Genomic DNA, 18,065 nt, shown 5'->3' with positions numbered 1-18,065 from the left:
ATACATTGTTGGCTATACACGATGAAAAAATGTCTGGCTTTTTCTGGCAATACCCAGGTGAAAAAATTTAGTAAAATATAACATGCACATAGTTATAAGATCTTACCTAAGGCAACGTGTGTTTAGAGGCTGAGTGCTCTTTAAGCCACTTAACAAGTACTCAATATCATCAGTGAATTCTTGATTTTCACCAAATTCCACCACATCATTGAAGTGCTTCACGTGCTGAACAACAGTATATAACTGCCAAGAAAAAAAAATAAGTCCACCTCTTTTGTAACTAAGAACTAGCATACTTGCATCTACAGGTCCACTGTATTTCATATCAAAGTATATACATCAGTTTGTTAGATGGCAACAAAAAATATTTTTTAAAACACTGGTGTTGTAGGACAAGATAATTTTGTGGTTCAAACTGCTGCTATCAGGGTACTGATATTTGTTCAAGACATTAAAATGCTAAATGTTACATACAAAAATCTATCCACGTGCAGTAAAACTGTATTTGGCTGCTTACTTCTTTGTCTTCTTTTCTGCATTTCAGTGCAGTAACTATATCTTGGTAGGGCTGAGTAGGTATTGTCACAGTTTTTATCACTTTGAGTGGTGGTGCAGGAGCCTTAAAAACTCCATCATCTTTTTGATTTGGTTCCTTTGAAGACAGCCTCACCTATTAATAAAGTTGTATTCAATTAGTTGGTCTAAGTAAATATACTTTTAAAAAGTAACATCTTGTCTATCTGACAAATTCAGTTTTTAAAAAATAAGAGTTTTTTAAAAAGGGGGAGGAAGGGAGGCTTCTAAAAGGTCCTAAGAGATACTTTAAATTCCATGCACTACTAGGTAAGACTTGATTTACACACAAAAGAACCACTCAGAAATTGCTTCTGGTCTTTTAAATCTTTTAACCTTTAAATATAACTTGTTATTTGTCTCCAGGACCATTCAAAGAATTAAGAACCACAATTGCATGCATAAATAGCATTGATAAGCAGCTAGGGATGGGATGGAAAAAACAAAACAGACCAAAGAATCCTGGAAATATAGGAAGCTGAAGTAGTTTAGAGTAGAAATAAACAGCTATCAATAACATAGCATACATCAACATGGTAGATAATTATTAGTACACATAATGATGAGTTTATACTATCAAAAGGAATTTTGATATAATCAACTTAAAGAAAGGAAAAGTATGCAATGAGTTTTAGAAATATCGCTATTCCTTAAACTGGGGATAAGGCTCAGTGGTCGAGTGTTTCCCTACCATACACAAGGCCATAGGTTCACTCCTCAGCATCAAAAAACAAACAAACAACACCCCCCAAAAATATTCTTTATCCTCAATATTGTTGTTGTTTTTTATAAAGAAGTCATTCCTTGACAATAGCTTTAGATGACTAAAACCTTAGTTGTTAACCTGGTAGTTTCAATGTCTGATATTCTGAAGCAAACGTTTCAATAATAATCTTTCTTCAATTCAGTTTTTGAATTGAAAAGAAATGCTAGATGGAGTACAGAAGGGTTTCCCCTCTGAAAAGTAAATTAAGAAGAGAAAGCCACTTTGATATCCATGTAGAATATAATTGACAGAATAGCTGTTAGTGGTCAATACAAATTTCAAATAAGGAAAATATGTTCCTAAATACTAATTCCTATAAATTTTTAAAAATGTGGGTCATAAGTAAAAAGATCCTTATCTTTTAAGGCTTTCATTTATGACCTATAAGGCATAAGTATTCTACTACTCTACCCACAATCCTTACTTTTCTCAATTATTTAAATTGAAGCTACTAAATTTCAGTGAGGGAGATCAAAATACACTGATAAATAGAAAAGTCAAAGACTTACACATTATGAATATAAGACAGTAACTGCTTAAGATAGGAATGTACAACTTTAATATTAAAGAACACAAAATAAAAAACTTTGGTACACTTACTGTGACACTCTGAGGTTTTACTGCTGGTGGCCCAGGTAGTTCTTCTGAGTCTGGATGGTTCCAATGTCTAGCATTGTATACAGCTTTTGTAGGTGACTAGAGAAATAAGAAAAAAGATTAACTGCCTCCATTTTACTTTGCATCCTTATGAATAAACATATATCCCAGAGGAGGAAAGATGAGTGCTATTGCTATTAGGCTCCCATTTGTATGGCAGACATACTCACTGTGGTATTTGGTCATAAAACTGGGCAGCTGGTGCGCTGTGCAAATATACCCAAAAGGTGGCACTTGAGTGTGAACCTCTTGCCATGCTTGTATTAACTTAATTCAATAATATTTAGTTCAATATCTGGCAAATTTTATTCCTCACACTATATGTTCAATCTTCCAAAAATAAGAACCAAACAGCTTATTAGAGGCAATACAGGTCCATACCCATTTCCATGAAATGATTGAGCCCAGCTGTGTACATCATTTGAAGTTTTCAAATTTCATAAAGGTAAAATATGGGACATATACCTTACAAGAAACAGTGGAGGTTTAAAGGAGTACCATGTAATAATATTCATGAATTCTGCAGCAAAATGTTTTAAGTGTTCACACTAAAATCAGATAAAGATGTGAATTGCCTTGCATTAATTCAGGTTACTCTGTTGTCAAATCAATTTATTAAAGCTTATAAAAAAAACTGTTTTGAAACTCTAAATTTCAAGAATTAAGAATAACTAAATCTATAAAAAGCAATCCATAGGATTAAATCTGCATAAAAGGAAAAAAAAAACCTTTCAAAAGAAAACTGATTAAACAAAGACCGACAACAAAAAAAGCCCTCAGCATACATCCAAAGGATTTAAAATCAGCATACTACAGCGATGCAGCCACATCAATGTTTACAGCAGCACAAATCACAACAACTAAGCTAAGGAGCCAACCTAGGTGCCCTTCAACAGATGAAAAGATAAAGCAATTGTGATATATATATGTAAAATGGAATATTACTCAGCCATAAAGAATGACTTTATGGCATTTGCAAGTAAATGGATGGATCTGGAGATTATTGTGCTAAGTGAAATTAAGCCAATCCCCCAAACCAAAGGTTGAAACCCCCTCCCCCCCATGGGGAGTAGTTCAGTAGATTAGACAAAGGGGAATGAAAAGGGAGAGGGGACAGAAATAGGAAAGACAGTAGAATGAACATAATATAAATTTTCCTATGTACATATATGAAAATACTTAAGTGAATCCTACCATCATGTACACCCACAAGAATGGGGTCCCAATTAGAATTAAGATATTACATGTTTGTGTAATTATATAATAATGGATTCTATTGTCATTATAAATAAAAAGAACCAGCAAAAAAAGTAACAACTCATCTTTTCTGTCCTTTACGAAAGTGAAATTATCTCTTTTAAATTTGAAATAAATTTGATTTTACAGATTTTCTGTTCATATTTTAAGTACTATACATAAAAAATAAGAGAAAAAAAGGGAAAGAATACTTCAAGACTGATGAAAAATCTTCATTCTCATTATTCATATATACCAAGTTTACATAAACTGGTGATTCATTAGTAGTCTAAAAAATTTAAGCACTCATACAATGACTTGATCAGGTCTTCCAATGCACAAAGGCACAGATATAGACAAAAGATTTAAAAACCTAGCTCTTTATTACTTTTTATACTCCTCTTAAACATCACCTATATTAGATCCTTGATTTGAGCAAATTCTAATACCCCCAGTCCAGTCAGAGCTCAGGCTTTTGTTAAGAATAGGTATCATACGCTGGGGTTGTAACTCAGTGACAGAATGCTTGCTTAGCATGTGCAAGGCCCTGGCTTCTATCCCTAGCACACACTCTCACCACCACAAAAAGAAAAAAGAACAGGTGTCTCAAAACTAAATAATTTTCTTTCCTTCTAGAAAGTATTGACTCTAGATAATGATCTTTTAGTTAATAAAAAGGTTGTCTAGTTCCACATATAACAAAATTAGCACAGCAGCTCATGGTTCTAAATTAAAAAACAAGAAGAGTATACTAAACAATAGATGCCATGTTAAGTATTAAATATCACTGTTAATTGTTATGTTGCACCATGCAGTGTGACACATAAGAAAACTAAGAAGTGGTCTATCCACCTCACAGGGACTGGGATCAACAAATGGGAAACCTGACATAAAAACACTGTTAACAAATGTTATTACAAAGAACAGCAGACTGGCGGAACACTATTCTAGTCATCTCAAAAGCCCCTGAGGCACAACAGCATGCAGAAAAACTGAATATCATATATATTAAAAGGTCATATTAAATTGATTTTTTGTTTACTCTGTTCAACAATCAATTTGATAAAAACTATTATATTTAAAAAGTTTTTGGTGATATTTTGCCATTTTAATGTTAATGAGTAATTCTAAGAAAAACAGATTCACTTAGAACTTTTCCTTCAGTTCCACTTTAAAGTCTACAAAGTTACAGGGCTTATTATGGAGAAGGAGAGCTAATGAAGATCTACCTAAAAATTAAATAACATCCGATATGTAGAGCAGGTGCACACACAAGGGGGAGAAGAGTTAAAAACAGGAAAGGAGAAAAAGAAGGCACAATCACTCACTCTAAGCTCCTCACTTGATTATAAAATGATACAAGGGCTGGACATGGTGGCACACACCTTCAATCCTTGTGTCTCAGGTTGAGTCAGGAGGATGAACAGTTCATGACTAGCCTTGGAATTTAAAGAGACTCCTCTCAAAATAGAAAATAAAAGGAGGAGGGGGGTGGGTTGGAGATACAGCTCAGTGGTAAAGTGCTGCTAGGTTCAATCCCCACAACAAAAATACATAAGTAAATAAAATGACACAAGAATTCTACATTCTCCTAAGTGAACTATGTAAGCTATACAACACTGATGTCACGTTCTAACTTCATTCAAAGTGAAGTTTTCATTTATTTCAAAAGTATTTGAAAATACCGAACAGCAATTAAATTTCATGGAAAATCAAAATCATCTATATTGAAATAGAAGAATAAAAGGTAAATAGGAAACACAAAGAACAAGGAGAATGTAATTTTAATCTGAAAACCTTGCTAAAAAGTTCCTTGAATCTTCACACAAAGATGTATGCCTCCTAGGCCTACTGTTCCCTAAGCCACTTTTTCCTCAGGCCTGTCATTTCCAAAATTTCCCGAAATCTAAAAATCTTTACTCACAATCTTAAGTAACTGGAAATTCAGCCATGTAAGAAAAATGGCCTGTGCACTGTTAATTAGCCCCCTAATAATATGTATTTTTAGAATAGATGAGCAAAACCTACAACATAGGATACTTTCTCAATGTCATCTATTATCAGATAATGGAGAAAAAAATCAACTTAAGGGTCCTGAGGAACAGTCAGACCACCATAAGCCCTCTCACTACCACCAGACTGATGATATTCCCACATCTTTTCACACCCCCTCTCAGTTTCCCTTAAAACAAGCCCGAGACTTCAAAAGGTATGCTTCATTCTCAATCTGCTTTCTCCTGTGAATGTGTACTTCTTGCTTTTCTAAATTAATTTCTACTTGTGTCTTATACCTGACACATCTAGAAATTCTTTCTTTACTTCTGTCCTAAGTTGATTTCATTTCTACTTGATGTAATATCTAGATGTTATTTAATTTTTAGATAGATGTATCCACAGCGGTTCCCCTCCCCCATAATAAGACCTATAACTTCATAAGACCTTGAAATAAAACCCAAGGTCTCATTCTCCAGAACCTCCCTGGATCACCTCTGGTGACTACCATTTTAAATCTAGCTAAGGTAGCATACTCCTATAGTCCCATAAACTCTGGAGACTGTGGCAAGAGGATCACAAGTTCAAAGCCAACCTGAAGAACTTCACAAGACCTTGTCTAAAAATAATTTTTTAAAAAGAGAGCTAGAGATGTGGCTCAGTGCTTAAGAACCCCTGGGTTCCATTCCTCAAAAATCTAGCTAAGCTTTAACTGGGTCATTCTGAGTACATCAACAGGTATATTTGTCTTTAATCTTATTGATTTTATTTTGGTTTAAAAAGCAGATAAATAGATAATCCAGATTCCTTGACCTTTCTTTTTGTTACAAGAATTTGTGACTTGTTTGCTCTGCAAGCTAATGACAACATCGGGAATAACAACAACAACAACAACAAAAAACCCTTTTAAATACTCTTTAACATTCTAAAGATTTCAAACATTTTAGCACATTTCAAGTACTAGTTATCTTAAACATCCTATATCCTCTATTGTTCAGTTGTCCAGGGGCACAACAAAAAAAAGATGAATTTCAAATGTAATCCTCCATTAAAATCTAGCTAAGGTGGCACTTATCTATAGGAGATAATCTGTTTCTATGAAAACAATGGATAAAAACTGATTCTTACAATTACAGTAGTACCAAGACAGTCAAAATAGTGATAAACAGATTGGCTTGTTGAATTACAATCATAAACCAGAAGAAAGAAGAGTTCCTTTCTGAAAATCTAAGGAGAAATGACAATATTATGCTATTCTCAATTGAACTGGATCCTAAAGGGGAAAAAATTTGGCTGTTTTTAAGTCATATTAGTTTTTTGTAAAAAAAAAAAAAAAAAAAACAGAACAAGACTATGTACTAAGTGAGGACAAAAGATTTCATGAAAACAGCAATGCACTCTCATTAGTAATTCAACCAGCATGAAGTACAACTAAAAAACTCTATACAGTGCTGAAATGTATAACTGTGTGTGTATACGACGTTTTAGTGCCAATTCAAAAATGGGGAAGGAAAGGGGAAAAAAAAAATCAATCTGGAGCTTTTTTTTTCCCCTTTAGAAAATTTTCAAGATGGGTGGCAAAAGCAGTAGAATAATGAAGAAGAAAGTGTTACAAAGATTATTTTTTAGCTCTATAATCTCAAATTATCCTAAACTAAGGGAAAAAGATATTCAAAGCATTAAATTACTTAAGGGAAAACTACAAAAATCCCTAAATAAAACCTACTATGTCTATTTTAGTAACTACACTCTGTAAAATGTAATACAGAAGACTGTGTGAAGAATTTACAGCTAAAGGGAAAGAAGGGAAATAAGAGACATCTGGCTATTAGTATATAAAAAAAAAAAAAATGAAACGGAAGAATGGAAAACAATAAAGTCCATTCCCTCCAAGGGGTGGATAATAGGCTGGAACAGATCTTGGATGAAGTCACTCTTCACTGAACTCAGCTTTTTGTATAGTTCTGACTTTTGGAACCGTGTTAATCTCTATATATTCAACCCAAAATAAATTAGATCAATAAGAATAGAAGGAAAAAAACTCAATGTGCTCCTGTTGCCCACCACAAAGAAGAGAGAAGGAAACAAAGAATCTTTTGAAGATGGGATGATATTGTAGGTATCTGTGTGAAGTCATTACTTCTAGAATAGACATGTACATATGCATCAATCTACTACATGCCTATGTGTATATTTATATGTATGTAAATGTATATGCATATGCATGCATGTTCTTTATCTCGGTTTGCTAAAAAGGCCAAGAAGCAACAAGCACTCCCACTGCCATACCACCATAATCTTCATCTGTAATACCATTCATCTCCAACTAGAAGGAATAAGTACCCATCAGAAAATAGGCCCGATTCCAGGAGTTGAGCAGGTACAGAATAAATATGGAATATCATGTTATGCCAGAAAGCAAGGAATGACAGGGACTTAAAAAGGCTCCCCCAGGCCAATCAGGGTAAATTTAGCTCCAAAATAAATACTGTATAAATTATGAGCTATTCAGGAAAAAGAGGGATTCATTAAAGAAGTAAAATTCACAGAAACAGAGTCGAAAGGTGTTTGCCAGTGGCTAGGGAATGGGACTTTGGTACAAGGGTAGAAACTTTCAGCTGATCCAGTTCTAGATGTCTAAGTATGATGACTACAGTTAATAAGCATAGAAATTTGCTAAAAGGCCAGATGTTGTGGCTTACGCTTGTAATCCCAGCCTTTCGGGAGGCTGAGGCAGGAGGATCACAAGTTCAAAGCCAGCCTCAGCAAAAGTGAGGTGCTAAGCAACTCAGTGAGACCCTGTCTCTAAACAGACTACAAAATAGGGCTGGGGATGTGGCTCAGTGGTCGAGTGCCCGAGTTCAATCCCCAGGACAAAAAAAAAATTTGCTATGAGATCTTAAGCATCTTAACCAAGAATACACGTCCACATAAAATGGCAACTATGTGAAATGATGGATATGTTAATCACCTTGATGCTGGTAATGTATATTTACATCAAAACACACATTGTATACTACATTTGTATGTATACTATATACAAATACAGATATACTACACACATATACACTTTTTGTCTAGTTTAATCTCAATCAAATCAGGAGGAAATAAATGAGCTCATACTGACAAAAGAAACAGATAAATAGTGTATCCTCATGCTTACAGAACTTCAAAGGACTTTGGAATGTGAAGGGAGTACATGATTTGGATAATTATCATTTTACAACCAATGTAGTAAGCATTGGAACAGGAAAGGATCAACAACTGTACACATACCAAATAAGCACATACTCTAATAAAGACCAGGGCACTTATAAGTATTCTTTATACAGATTGCTTTTTAGTTACAAGTGAAAAAAAAAATAGTGATTATACAGTGGAGAAATGGACAATGCCCAATATCCCTGAGAGTGGCGTCTTGATAAGGACACAAAAAAGGCATCTACCTCATACACCACAGTTTGGAATACACAATCTGAATTAATCAGGAAAATATATTCAACTGGCTGGGCGTGGTGGAGCACACCATAATCCCAGTGATTCTGAAAGCTGACAGGATTATAAGTTTAAAGCCAGCCTCAATAATTTAGCGAGACCCTGTCTCAAAATAAAAAAACAAAAAGGGCAGGGTACATGGCTCAGTGATTAAGCATCCCTGGGTTCCACTGCTAGTACCCAATAATAATAATAATAGTAAGAGAAGAAGAAAATATCAGAACAAACCCAAATAAAAAGACTGTGGAAACGCTCTAGATAAAAGGAGACTAATGACATATAATCACGAAATTCAATATCTCCCCCTAACTAGATCATGTAATAAAAAAGTGAAAACGCTAGCATAAAGGACATTACTGTGTCAAATAACAAAACAGATTAGGAAAATAATGTAAAACAATATTATATTCACTAAAGTTGGTAACAGTGTGATGTGAATATGTAACTGATTAGGAAATACAAACTATTGAGGAATAAAGGACTACAATATATAGACTTTACCTGTATATTCAAGAAAAAATATGTAGGTATATGCATTTGGGCGCTGGGGAGGGATGAAGTATATCCTCATGCTTCATCAAAGTGAAAAAAAAAATGTCAACAGGATAATCAGGATAAAAGGTGTTTGTATTTTACATTATTTAATTTTGCAAGTTTTCCAGAGAGAGAAGAGGAAGGAAGAAAAGAGATAAAAAAGGAATTACCCAAAATAAAATTTAAAGGGGAAAAAAGGTAGAATATCAGAATGCATTGGGACATTCATCTGGCCCAATAAACATATGAGTAAGTAAAAATTCACTGACTGTAAAAATCTGGTTAAAAAGACAGATAAAAGCCAGCTGTAAAGCCTGCTGTAGGGCTGGGCATATAGCTCAGTTAGTAGAGTGCTTGCCTCGAATACACAAGGCCCTGGGTTCAATCCTCAGCACCACCAAAAAAAAAAAAAAAAAAAAAAAAGAGAGAGAGAGAGAAAAAGCCAGCTGGAAAGTTAACAGGAAATAATGCTCCCAAGGACCTCACACAATTATAAAATGCCATAAGGAAACCTTTCTTTTAAGAGACTGCTTTCTTCTAGTGAAACTTTGTTCACTAAAATCAGACTATCAGAAAACTCTGAAGTTTCATTCATGCTCCTCCAGATTCTATCTTTCTGCCAGCACTGACCATAAAATATGGCATCCTAAAACCATGACCTAGCCATTGTCCATGAAAAAGCTAACCCCCGCCAGCTGTGGTGGCGTATACCTGTAATTCCAGCAGTTCAGGTGGCTGAGGCAGAAGGATCACGAGTTCAAAGCCAGCCTCAGCAACTCAGTGAAACCCTGTCTCTAAATAAAACACACAAAAAAAGGGCTGGGATGTGGCTCAGTGATTAAGTGCCTCTGAGTTCAATCCCAAGTACCCCCTAAAAAAAGCTGATCCCAGTGGGAATGTCACCCAGGGTTGTGTGAGCAAGGGGCTACTGCAGGAGCTAATGACTCTCATGACATCCACTGACAAAGGACTATCTGCCTTCCCTAATCAGAGAAATTTCTCAAATGGGCAGGGACCAACCATGGAACAGTTAACAGAAGTATACAAAGACCCAAGATTAAGCTCTCTCTACAATTCCTCATTGGACCCATAGTCAAGTTTCTCACACCCTGTTACAACCCCAACATGGACACCCAAGGTACCAACTGCCTGATATCAGAACCCTCTTGTTCTTTATCTAGAGCTTCTTAAGAGAACCCAACATTGGCAGCTCTTTGAATATGTATTCACACATGCTACCAACATTAAAAACCAAAAACCAAACCAAAACAAACAAACAAACAAAAAACACACCTTGTAGCTTTTAAATATCTGCAAGAAACCTACTCAAAGCAGATCTCTGGCCAAGTACCTCTTTCCTTGATTTCTATGCAGGACTCTGTATTTTGAACTGTGGGGATTTTTGTTTTGTTTTGTTTTAACTATCTCTTGTGATACATATTAAATGAACACATTTTTTTTTTTGTAAAAAGATAAAAGAAACGCTGCTGTTTGAAATTATATCAGTGAGAATAAAATACCTCACCCACTAGCCTGGAGGATATAAGTCACTTGATATGGATAGAATCTTGATTTAAGACCCAGACCTGGAGCTTTAAATAAGATTTACTGACAGAATATTCCACAACTATATTAACTTCATAGTTTCCAAGAAAATAGGACCCACAGTGCAGTCTGTATCCCAGATCTTACATCTACATACATCAAATTTAAACACAGCACTTCTCTGCTATAAGTATTAAATACTGTTAATTCAAATTTCACATAAACTCTAAGTTCTTTCAAAATCTTGTAAAAACTACCACAGTAAAATGCCTCACATTTCCTCTGTTGTGCATAATCTTTTATTGTAATAAGTTAATAAACCACACTGTCAGATTATACATTTTCCCTGCTGACTTTAAGACACTCGAATCGGGATAGGTGTAATTAGAATCTCCAAAGGGGATCAGAGAGGCAAGAAAAATATTAAAAGAAAAGCTGAGTGAAATTTTTCCAAATTTAAGGGGGTGACCAATTTTTAAATAGTAAGAAAAGCAAATATTAAATACTAAACAAAGACTTTCTGGTGAAAGATATTTCAAGATCCCCAGAAATCAACATTTACAAACATTCTGACTCAGACTCTTGGAATTTAATGGTAAAAATCTATGGTCACCATCTTCAAAAAATTTCCAGTATTGGGCTGGGGTTGTGTCTCAGCGGTAGAGCGCTCTCCTAGCATGTGCAGGGGCCCTGGGTTCGATCCTCAGCACCACACAAAAATAAATAAATAAAAATAAAGGTATTGTGTGCAACTACAACTAAAAAGTATATATATATATATATATATATATATATATATATATATATATATATATATATATATATATAAAATATATAAAAATTCCCAGTATTATGAATAGTATTTACTACTATCATTATATAGGAATAGGATGAGTATCCTTTATTCAAAATGCTTGGGATCAGAAGTGCATCAGACTTTTAAATATCTGCATAAATAATGAAAGATCTTGGGGGAAAAATTCAAGCCTTAAACATGAAATTCATTTACGTTTCATATACATCTTATACACATAGCTTGAAGGTGATTTTAAACAATAATTTCATGGAAGAAAAAAAAAAAGCTTCATAGTGTAAAAATTTCCACTGTGGTATGTCAGCACAAAAAAGTTTCAGATTTTGAAGCAGGGATTCAAGCTATTACGTCAATGAATGGTCACATTAGCAGGAAGTCAGTATCAAGAAACCAAATTCAGTAAATTGTTTTTCAGATGTCTGAATTCTAAATGACCTCTAAAATATATTACAAGATGGAAAAATACATGAAGCTACAAACTATGAACACCCTAACGCATGGAATATGCATGAGTACGTGTACTCCTCTCAATCTGTTAATGTATGACCTAATTGACTTATGGCTACAGTTTTCATTTCAAGGCTCATTTTCTGATAATGAATTTACAGTGAAGTGTTTTGAACTTTCAAACTTTAGGGGTACCTAAAGAAAATTCAAAGACAAATAGCACTTTTTATTCCTTGTTGAAATCTTTTCAAATTAAACACACAAGAATTAGATAGTATAGAGAAAATATTCTCTTCTTATTCCTTTTTGTATACCCCTGAAAGTAATGCAGAATATACTGCATAAAATGACGAAACCTAATTAAGGGCTGTGGTTGTGGCTCATTGGTAGAGCTCTTGCCTAGCACATGTGAGGCACTGAATTCGATTCTTAGCACAACATATAAACAAATAAATAATTAAAACTGACTCTTTTCCATACCTAGGCTCAGCCAGAACCCACTTACCTTCAATAATCTTTGCATCATCAACCTAGGAGCTATAAATGGATAACAGTGGCTTTTAACCTTTATACTTTGGTTAATATCACTAAACCAATGATGCAGTCTTTTTTCAGGCTGCATATTCATTAATGTCTCAGGTTTCTAGTCCTTGGGAATATAACGGATCTCATACTACTATCTTGTTGACTGGGTCCCAAGATGTTAGGGGAATACCCAAACAGAGCAAAACTAACACTGGAGAAATCGGAAAGAAAAATAAGGTGTTTCAGAGAGAGTGAATTCTACCTGCTAATGAAGATACTGTATGGAAAGAACATTTGTTCTTGGGTAAGACGTGGGAGGATTTGTCCCTTAAACTTCTTCATGTTGTAACATTGTTTTAAATTGGCAACCTACATAAATTCACTTTATAAAATGAAAATGAATTCACAGAACTACAAAGCTATATTAAACTTTAAAATTGCAGCTTTACGTAATTAAAATGTTCTAATAGAACTGAATATGCAATCATGATTTATATCAACAAATAAATTTTAATTCAATTGCTCAAAAGCTTACTATCCAGTGTCATACTGAATGACAGAAGGAAAGAAAAAATTTAAGTTTAGAATGTTCCTTGAGAGTCAGACAAAAGACAGGACCAGATGGGCTCAGCATTAAACAACAGGGAAATGATGAAGTAAAAGCACAATACTTGAGACCTGAAACTAAAGTTGAATTTATGTTAATATTTCCTCAATGATCTAGCATAGCAGCAGCCTTAACTGCAAAACAAGATGGCCAACATCCCAGGTAAAACATAAGCCTCTAAGCACTGAAGGTTAAACTGACTGTACAAACAACGCCTTAAAAGTAGGCAAGAAAAGGCAGCAGCTGAATGGAAAGGTAGAAATAAAATCATGAGCAAGGAGGGCATAAGAAATGAGCTTACGTTTATCAGCCCATATAACAGATGCAAATAATGATAGAGAAAAACAGAAATCAGAAGCAAAAACGGTGAAACTGACAAATGATCACTAAAACTTTAATTAGAAACCATAGGTACTTGAATTCAGATATGCTCCAACCCAATCCTTTAAAGTCTCTATTTTCCCTAACAAATGACAACATTTCTGAGTCATAATTTCAACACTGTTCTTAAAAGTTTTCCTTGCCCTCCTCATCTTCTTTCTGCCACACCTATTCTCCCAACTAGCTCTCAAGCCTATCAAAGAGCCTTCTCTACATTTTAGGTAAGGTGTTAAGAGAAAATTCTGACAGATGGCATGCTTAAGTTAGTATTTTCTAACATGCGGAGGTGGGAAGAATGAAAGTTGAACTCTTCGATAGGCTTTGTCAATGGTACTAATGTGAGATGACCTGTATGGTCAAGAAACTGGTTACACATGAGGATTGAACAAGTAAGTAATCATGTTGAAGACAATGAAAGGCAGATGTCTCACTGTTAGAAAAGGGAAATAAAATACAGAAATTGAGAAAGCTAGAATAAGACAGTGTTGGACCAGAACTGGAAGTATCAATGTGAACTCATGGTTCTAAATATACAGAGAATGTCTAAAAAATAAGTATGTGTTTGCGCATGTGATAAAGACAGTATATGCATGTTTTTACATGTTTTCTAGCTTCGTATACTCAAAAAGGACCTAGAAGCAGAAGTCATAATGGTACCTAGTGACTAGAAATACCATTCTCCACTATAAATAGAAACAAGAAACCTGGGAGAAATGGCTGATTCCAGAACTGGGGAAGTACAGGATGAAACTGAAACATCTTAGGGTATCAGTAAAGAAATGTAAAATAATTGCACATGTCAAACACCAGCAGAAAGAAACAAGTTCTGACCAAATTTAGAAAAATAAGATACTGTTTAAATAAACAACAGTAACAAACAACCGAATAAAGCAGAGATCCAAATTTATACTGATGTATGTGAATGAATGAATATTCACATACATGGAGGGGAAGAAAAGATCTACCTTACAACAGAGGGCCAACTAGGAATAACTGTAGCCAAGGCTGGAATGTAACTCAGTAGCAGAGCTTGACCAGCATGCACAAGGCCCCAGGTTCAACTCCCAAATTCATGGCGGGGGGCGGGGGGAGGGGGGGGATAATACTGTAAAAGGAAATATGCAATTACAAAACCACACGTGTAATCTCAGAGGCTTGGGACAATAAGGCAGGAGGATGGTGAGTTCAAAGCCAGCTTCAGCAAAAGTAAGGCACTAAGCAACTCAGTGAGACCCTGTCTATTTTTCTAAATAAAATACAGAATACGGCTGGGGACGTGGCTTAGTGGTGGAGTGCCCCTGGGTTCGATTCCAGGTACCAAAAAGAAAAAAAAAGAGAAACACACCTTGAATCCATCAAACTAAAAACTGATTAAGGCTAGGGATATAGCTCAGTTGGGAGTGCTTGCCTCACATGCAAAAGGCCCTGGGTTTTATCCCCAGCACCACAAAAAAAAGAAAATAAAAGAAAGAAATCAATGCTATAACTAGTAGGTGAATGAAAACAGAAGAGTGGAGAGGAATAGAGGAAGGAGACTGAGGGACGAAGAGTGGAACGGTGGAATGAAATTGACCAAATTGTTCTATGTACATAAATGAACATACAGAGAACTTTTATGTATATCTATAAAGTACCAATAATAAATAAATACATTTTAAAAGCCTAATAGGTAAAAAGTTTGATTAGAAAATGACATAAATTGATACAGTGCATCCATCTCCTCTGATACTTCCACCAAAAACATGCCACCTCCTCTGATATCAGAGGAGATAGGGGCACAGAAAAACACAACTAGAGGAGCATTCTACAAAATAACTGACCTTATAAATGCCAAAACCACCAAAAAAAAAAAAAAAAAAAAAACCCACAAGAAACAGATACAGTATCAGACTGAAGGAGAGTAGAGAATTGTTACAACTAAATGCAATGTATGATTCTGGATGGGATCATCAGCTCTTTGTTTATGAGAAGCAGTTTGTTTTGCTATAAAGGGCATTACCAGAATAGATAAAATTTGAATGAGATATCCAGATTAGATTAGATTATTTCATCAGTGTTAATCCCTGGTTTTGATAGGTATTCTGCCACTATGTAGGACAATGCTCTTGTTTTTACAAAGTACATACTAAGGTATTTATGAGTAAATTCATCATGTCTGAATTTACTCAAGATCATCTCTTTCTTCACTAATGGGAGGGGGCACATTTCCTCCCCAGAGGATACTTGGCAATGTCTGGAAGACAACTTTGCATATAATAACTGCAGAGGAAGAAACTGTGACTGGCATTTAGTGGATAGAGTATCTCCTAACATAGAGGATCACCCTCCACAACTAAGAATTATTCAATATAATATATTAATAGTGCTTCAGGTTGAGAAACTCCAACAGGAAGGGAAGAAAATTCTTGCTATTACAAGGTATGCACTACTACCTCTTGACTACTTAGAAATGGGGTCATCGATGTCTTTTATCAGTTAGAGACCCAATCCCAGATATTCATACTACATGAAGACATTTCTACTATAATGAAGGGTAGGACAACTGCTGAGAACTTTCCTTATCCTATCTAGCCTTTCTCCCCCCTCACCCCCCCCCAACCCCCAGTATTTGGGGTATAATCTACAAAAAATTCCTTGGAGAATCAAGCTTTCTGTGAAACCTAATTTCTCACATATAATACAAATCTGTCACATTTTCTTAAGCCTCTACAAAAAAAAAGTTGAAACTTGTCTTAAAACAGGGCTTTACCCATGTTACATATTTCAAATGAGTTCAATTCCATTGTTCTTTTAGTTTTAAAAAATAGCAATAATTTTCTTAATTTCTAACACTCACATTGCATCCATTAACAGTAAACTCAGCTGCCATGACCTGATTTATTTCAGGCCAGACACACTCATTCAAAATCAGGTCAAGTACATGTACATTGCTATTTCTAAGCTATGATAGCAGCAGAGAATTTACTCTAATATTGAGTTAAAATTTTTTTAACATGGGGCTGCAGATGTAGTCCAGTGGTAGAGCACTTGCATGAAGCCCTAGAACTCAACTGAATACTAAATTAGAATAAAAGTTATTTCAAGAAACCTTTGAACACATTACTATGACTACCCTCAGTGAAATATAAGATAAAAAGCAATGCAAAGAAATCTTAAACTATTTACTGTTCATAGTACTGTTGGTACTGCAATTTAGATATTGATATATGGTATAGGATAGACCAAGTAAGCTAAGTTACAAAATTGTCATGTTAAATTTAAAATGAAGCTATCAGCGTGAATTTATGGCTTAAGAGAGCCTAGAGGCAGTGAATACATTTGGTACTGAAACCTTAGATTCTAAGCACTAATCTCCAAAGAACCAAGGGTCCTACAAGAATAAATGAGTCCATGATTGAAACACATGAAGCATAGACTGTCTTACTATACAGAATGGGAAGTGCTCAAAGATTATAGGGTTACATCAAAAGGACAAGAAGATACCTGAATTAGTTCACACTGACCAAAACTAAACTTTCAGTGTTAGAAAAGCCTAAATCTATTATACTACACTTAATTTTTACTGCGTATATTGAAGAAATGCAAGATGAAGTTTTATACACATACATAGTGAAATGATTTTTACTAGGAAAGCAAATTAATATATCCTTCCGGGGCTGGGGATGTGGCTCAAGCGGTAGCGCGCTCGCCTGGGATGCGTGCGGCCCTGGTTTGATCCTCAGCACCACATGCAAACAAAGATGTTGTGTCCGCCGAAAACTAAAAAATAAATATTAAAAAATTCTCTCTCTCTCTTTAAAAAAAAAAAAAAAAAATATATATATATATATATATATATATCCTTCCCTTCCAGTCAATTCTTTGTGTAAGAGCACCTAAAATCTATTCCTGAAAAATTTTCAGCATAAATTACACTATTAATAACTGTATTTCTCCCATTGTACATTAAATCTTTAAACTTATTAATCCTATAGAGCTATATTCTTTCAGTAGTATCTCCCAATATCTTCCAATTTCTTCAACCTCCCCATTCCTGGTAATGACTATTCTGTTTCTTTTTAAATTCATTCATTCATTCATTCATTCATTTTTTTAATTTTATTTTTTTTATTAGCTACACATTGACATTACAATGATCTTGGCAATTCATACTTTTGAATCATTGGGGTATAATCTCATTTTTCTAATTGTACAGATTGCAGAATCACACTGGTCATAGAGTCACCTATATACATACAGCAATCATAATGTCTATTCTATTCTGCTGCCCTTCCTATTTATTTATTTTTATATATTCAACTTTTTAAAAAATTTTTGACATGTAAGAAAGATCATGTGGTAGTGCTCTTTCTAGGCCTGGCTTATTTTACTTAGCATATTTTTAATAAGTAAAACTGCTACACATATATAGTATCACCACTGAAGTATATGTGACAAAAATAATTAAACCTGAATCTAATCAAGCTTCTAGATTTAACTTTCAGGGTCCTATG

The 18,065-nt window shown here is 34.7% G+C and overlaps 1 protein-coding gene across 3 annotated transcripts in view; it reads right to left on the bottom strand.

Annotated features, from left to right (window-relative positions):
- The window catches only part of Wapl (WAPL cohesin release factor), a 74,543-nt gene that overhangs the window by 24,577 nt on the left and 31,901 nt on the right, over positions 1 to 18,065 (bottom strand). For 2 of the 3 annotated variants that reach the window (XM_027939886.2, XM_027939888.2), the window contains exons 5-7: positions 1,940 to 2,035; positions 518 to 670; positions 107 to 243 (exon numbers count right to left, since the gene is read on the bottom strand). In XM_027939886.2, coding sequence (XP_027795687.1) covers positions 107 to 243; positions 518 to 670; positions 1,940 to 2,035 — 386 coding nt within the window. The remainder of the gene's footprint in view (positions 1 to 106; positions 244 to 517; positions 671 to 1,939; positions 2,036 to 18,065) is intronic. The other variant, XM_027939889.2, reaches the window with a different exon arrangement.

This window comes from Marmota flaviventris, chromosome 4, assembly GCF_047511675.1.
Source record: "Marmota flaviventris isolate mMarFla1 chromosome 4, mMarFla1.hap1, whole genome shotgun sequence".
Taxonomy (NCBI): domain Eukaryota; kingdom Metazoa; phylum Chordata; class Mammalia; order Rodentia; family Sciuridae; genus Marmota; species Marmota flaviventris.
The sequence above is the reverse complement of the archived record's forward strand: the minus strand, read 5'-3'. Positions and strand labels throughout refer to the sequence as shown.